The sequence below is a fragment of the Rhinoraja longicauda genome, chromosome 1, assembly GCF_053455715.1.
Source record: "Rhinoraja longicauda isolate Sanriku21f chromosome 1, sRhiLon1.1, whole genome shotgun sequence".
Classification (NCBI taxonomy): Eukaryota; Metazoa; Chordata; class Chondrichthyes; order Rajiformes; family Arhynchobatidae; genus Rhinoraja; species Rhinoraja longicauda.
The window spans coordinates 121,433,915-121,440,059 of NC_135953.1; the positions used below are offsets into that span (position 1 = coordinate 121,433,915).

At 38.8% G+C, this 6,145-nt stretch overlaps 1 protein-coding gene across 1 annotated transcript; it reads left to right on the forward strand.

Moving 5' to 3' along the window:
• The first annotated feature begins 2,569 nt into the window (after positions 1 to 2,569).
• Positions 2,570 to 6,145, forward strand: LOC144600528 (interleukin-8-like). The gene is made up of 4 exons (XM_078412202.1): positions 2,570 to 2,766; positions 4,252 to 4,387; positions 4,736 to 4,819; positions 5,518 to 6,145. Coding segments are annotated over exons 1-4 (360 nt in total). The 5' UTR covers positions 2,570 to 2,627; the 3' UTR covers positions 5,519 to 6,145.

The following is a 6,145-nucleotide window of genomic DNA, read 5'->3' on the forward strand; positions in this document are numbered from 1 at the left end:
TTCGGCCCAATTCACCCACACCAGCCAACAACGTCCTAGCTACACTAGTCCCACTTGCCTGCTCTTGGTCCATATCCCCCCAAACCTGTCCTATCCATGTACCTGTCTAACTGTTTCTTAAACGATGGGATAGTCTCAGCCTCAACTACCTCCTCTGGCAGCCTGTTCCATACACCCACCACTCTTTATGTGAAAATGTTACCCCTCAGATTCCTATTAAATCTTTTCCCCTTCAACTTGAACCTATGTCCTCTGGTCCTCGATTCCCCTACTCTGGGCAAGAGACTTTGTGCATCTACGTGATCTATTCCTCTCATGATTTTGTACACCTCTATAAGTTCACCCCTCATCCTCCTGCGCTCCATGGAATAGAGACCCAGCCTACTCAACCTCTCCCTATAGCTCACACCCTCTAGTCCTGGCAACATACTCATAAATCTTTTCTGAACCCTTTCAAGCTTGACAATGTATTTCCTATAACATGGTGCCCAGAACTGAACACAATATTCTAAATGCCGTCTCACCAACATCTTAAACAACTGCAACATGACCTCCCAACTTCCATACTCAATACTCTGACTGATGAAGGCCAAAGTGCCAAAAGCCTTTTTGATCTACCTGCGACTCAACATTCAAGGAAACATGCACTTGCACTCCTAGATCCCTCTGCTCTACAACATTACCCAGAGGCCTACCATTTACAATGTAGGTCCTGACGTTGTTCGACATCCCAAAATGCAACACCTCTCACTTCTCTGTGATCAATTCCATCAACCATTCCTCAGCCCACCTGGCCAATCGATCCAGATCCTGCTGCAATCTTTCACAACCATCTTCACAATCTGCAAAACCACTAACTTTTGTATCATCAGCAAACTTGTTAATCTTGCCCTGTATGTTCTCATCCAAATCATTGATGTAGATGACAAATAGTAACGGGCCCAGTACCGAACCCTGAGGCACAACATTCGTCACAGGCCTCCAGTTCAAGAAGCAACCTTCCACCATCACCCTCTGCTTCCTTCCATCGAGCCAATTTGCTATCCATTCAGCTATCTATCCTTGGATCCCATACGATCTAACTTTTCTGAGCAGCCTATGTAGCCTGAATCTGCTGTAGTTTACTTGAACTGCTGCTGTTACTAATGAATCCGGTTCAATGAGTTAAATTAATCAATAAACAAAATGAAGGTTAATGTTGGCTGGTCACTGAAAACTTTATATTGAAGCCAGAGCATTAATCAGGTGTGTTTCTGCACTGTTGTATGCATGACATCATATATCACAGTCCCAGTGCCTATTTTCCACTTTATCCTTTTTCTACCTCATTGGCTTCATGATAACTCCCACACAATTGTTCAGTGTACTTTTTTTTCGTCTTTGGGAAATGCACCAAGAGCACTTCAATCATTCAACAAATATAGCAGCTTCAAACTGATCGAAAATTTCCCATGACGTAGTATAATTATGAGAGTTTCAGTGGGGATAATAAAATACAGGCATGTCTAATAACAAAGCTTAATTCATGCAATAAAGTTTAGGAGAATTAAGTTCTGATCAATGACAATAAACTTATATAGATATTTATTCAAATTATCTACACAAATTAAACAAATATATAAATTATACAAATTTATTCAAGTTATCCATACTGTGAGCATTCAATTATTTTGAAATAAATATAAGTTTCATCTGCAATAGTTCATCAAAATGAATGTCCTGTACCGATTAGCTTTGTTTTGAAATAATTATTTTGAAACTTCAGGATAGGGGAGTGTAAAATTAAAGGGCACAGGTTTAAGGTGAGGAGACAAAGATTTAAAGGGGATGTGAGATTTTTCACATAGAAGGTCATAGGGTCATAAGTGATAAGAGCAGAAATAGGCCATTCGGCCCATCAGGTCTACGCCATTCAATCATGGCTGATCTATCCCTCCGTCCTAACCCCATTCTTCTCCCCATAACCCCTGACACCCGTGCTAATCAAGAATCTATCTATCACTGCCTTAAAAATGGTTGGATGGTGAATATATTGGACAAGCAGCTAAATGAGGAGGCAGAGGCAAGTAAAATTACATTTAAAAGACATTTAGACAGGTATGTGGATCGGAAAAGTTTAGTGGGATATGGACGAAACATTGACCTGCAGGCACTTTGATGGGTATGGACGAGTTGGGCTGAAAGCCCTGCTTCTATGATGTTAAACTCCATGATTCCATGACTCTATAATACTAGCTGCTATTATTTATATTCCATTGGATATGTTCAGACTAGTTAAGCAAAAACAAATGCCTGTAGTTCAATAAAAATAAATATTATTTAATTGCTTTAACTCTAACTACACTGGAACGTAACATGAATGTTTCAAAGCAAAATTAATATTTATAGCACAGGATATTTTAAACCAGATCCATAAAAATTCAGGACTATTTAAACTACGTGAGGGGGAACTATCAAATTATCCAAACAACTTTTTTGTCTTGTGTCGAAGCACCATGCTCTGAAGGCATTGACTCATTCTCAAGCTTTTCATCTGTAACAGTATTTCGTAATATCCGGGAAATGTTCAGTGACATCATCTCACAAGTGAGTAACAAGGTTCCGATTATAAGTAGGGAGCCTCAACAATGAAGGTTAGAAACATCTTCAGCAGCTCAAGAGTAGTGAGCAGAATAGTTGGAAAAATATTTAGACAAAGGAAAATGAACAGCCGAGTTCTTCTCACCAGCCTAACGCTGTTCGTACTCTATGTGGCTTCTACACAAGGTAAGCGATTGTCTGGCTTTATCTTTAACCATCAATGTGCAGAATCTAAAATTTTGTGAAAACAGTTTAAATTGTTTATTTAATACATTTAATAACAGTTACTATAACTATATGACTCCAAAGTGTTTTTATAAGAATTTATAATTTTGATACAAACATCAAAATATGTTAACCCTTTTAGAGACAATAATATTTATTAATACTGGACTGCATTTGCAGTTTTTAATATAGGATACAAAGTTCACAGATAGACTCAAATAACACTGATAATGTGTAACACGCAGCTATTGCAGTTACACGTAGATCACACGGGATACTTTTCGAGGTCTGTTGAGTAGTTTGAAAGGTGTATCAAAGTATGCTTGGATGGATTTAGATCATTTACCACTGACTGATTCAGCTATAATTACATAATTATAGGACCACAATAACCACGGTTCTGCTTTGGTTCAAGGAAGATGCTCCATGCTTCCTGTTCCAGGCAATTAAAATGGATAATTAATCTGCTACTGCTGGTCTCCCCTGCGAGGCTCCTTGTGTTGAGATAACACAATTCATAGGAAAGTTATGACATGGCCTTAGTCAAATTAGTTAACAGGCCTACTAACCAGTCACTGCACAGTGGGCAGTTTGGAGTCATTAGTGCAGAAGAATATTTTGAGTAGGATCAAGGGTTATATCAATCGGCATCCAAGGGAAAATACTACACATAAAGATTGTTGAGGTTGTCAAACGTCAATCATCTTTGGCTCAGGGCTGGGCAGTGTCTGAGCTCCAATTATTTTCAGTTGTTCCATGGATGACCATCCTTCCATAATGAGGTTGGATGTGGAGATGCTTGATGCCAATGGCATAATGCTTAATTCCATTCACAAATGAAGCCGTCCTCAGCAAATGAAGCCATCCAGGTCTCATGTGCAGGGATTCTTGGACATGATTTTGGCATGGGTTGATAAGTAGTAAGTAAAACCCATACCACAAAAGTACCAGCCAATGACTATCTCCAAAGATAGACACAAAAAGCTGGAGTAACTCAGCGGGTCGGACAGCATCTCAGGAGAAAAGGAATAGGTGACTTTTTGGGTCAAGACCATTCTTCAGACCCTCTCCAACATGAGGGTATATCTCCAACTATCTCCATCAAGACAAAACCTAACCACCTGCCCTGAGCATTCAACGGCAGGAAAAGGGAAGGAGGGACTAAGCACACCAACTTCAAATCTAAAGGCAACAATACCCACAACAGCATCATTTTTTCCCATTGCCTTACATCAGGAGATATGGGCTTTGGTCTTCCAAAGTGAGAATCTGATTTTATGGTGCGAGGTATCTAGATAAATAATAGGCCTTGTAATAAAAAGATCACTTAAGGAGCCTCCTTGTAGTGGTAACATAATTTTGCCCAAAAGGTAAATATGAATAAATAAGTAAGATTATCATTTCAACCGACTTTTCTAAAATGTATACGATTTGTTTCTTCCTCAGCTGCATCTATTGGAAATTCAAAAGTGAGTCTTCGCTGCCAGTGCATTAATACACGCTCCAAATTCATCCATCCCAGGCGCATGGAGAATGTTAAAATTATTCCAAGTGGTCCACACTGCTCAAAAGTTGAAATCATGTAAGTTTTAATTATTAGGAAGGAATTGCAGATGCAGTTTAAACTGAAAATAGACACAAAAAACTGGACTAACCCAGTGGGTCAGGCAGCATCTCTGGAGAAAAGGAATAGGTTACATTTTGGGTCGAGAACTTTCCTCAGTTTGAAGAAGGGTCTTGAAACGACACCTATTCTTTTTCTCCAGAGAAGCTGCCTGATCCGCTGAGTTACTCCAGCTTTTTGTGCCTATCTTAAGTTGTAATTAGAGTGGTTCTTGATAAACAGTTTATGTGAATAATATCTGCACAGTATTCATGGTGCATTATTATATTTTATATTGAAATAATTGTTATCCTTTACTTCCTTCAGTGCAATCCTTAAAAATGATTCCTTGGTGTGTTTGAATCCTGAAGCCGTTTGGGTGAAAAAATTCATTGCCATGATAACCAATTGGTAAGTTTCAGACCATAATTTCTACTAAAAGTTTTGCACTCAGATAGTGGTGGGTATATGGAATGAGCTGCTGGGGGAGGTAGTTGAGACAGGTTTAATAATAACATCTAAAAGACACGGTACATGGATAGGAAAGGGTGAGATGGATATGGGCCAAATATGGGCAAATGGGATTAGTTTAGATGGGGTATCTTGGTCACCATGGATAAGTTGGGCTGAAGGGCCTGTTTCCATGCTGATTGTCTCTGTGTCACTCTATGATTCTAAAACATGGGCTAAAACAGAGGATAAGAAGAGACCAGAAATAAGGATTGAATTTAGCTGACTAGCTCTTCCAGGTACAACATTGAAATCATTGGAAAGAAAGACATAACATTTACAGAATGGCTTTTTTACTTTCTCCATCTGGGCAGATTGCCTGAATTTTACACGAACAACATTGAAGCCGGGAATAAATGTTAAACAGATATGCTCCAGCAAATAGCCTCTATGTGGTTAGGCAGGACATTTATTTCACTGAGCAGAGACATTATCAATTGAATTCATAAGGAAGGTTAGGAAAACGGAAAAAGGCAAAGTGAAGTGAGGATGTATTTATAACCTACTTATTAATAGGTTTAGAAAACCAGGACAGAAGTATCATTGAAGGGAATTGAGTAATATATTATAATTTTCATAATTTCTTATATTCTCTACAGACCTGACAACTAATGAAGCTCACTCTTAGAAGATCAAAGGCTGAATGTTAAGTGCGTAATGCTCATTCGAAGTCGACATTCTGGACCAGCTCAGGAATGTACTTTTATACTCAGGCTTGTCACGGATTTACATCGGCCTGTGAAAGAATGGCTCGTTTAAAACAGTGTTCATCTTTATCTTACTAATTAGGACACAGACCATCTACACCATCCTTCATTTGTTTGCTATCTCTCATCTGAGGTTTTGTAACTTAATATTTATTTACGTTTAACTTATTTGAGAAATTGACTGCTTGAAAACTAAATGTGGCGCCTTGTGACAGATCTGCAGTGAGAAATTAGTTGGAAATGAAGTAATTGTGGAAAAACAATGCAGGTTCTCCATGAGTGTGTTGATCCCTGCTTACGTATTGGCAAGAGGTGAATGAAAACTCAGGACACTGGTGTCCCTTTGTTGAGGTTTTATTGATCCATGTAGTGACATCCAGAGCTTAGACATAGACTATGCCATTAAATACCTGGAGTATTTTTTATTCTGTTATCCCACTGGCAATGACTTAATGTCAAGTTATGGTTCTGCAGAAAGCAGCAATTTGGCAGAAAAGAATTTGTAAGTTCAGCACAGGAC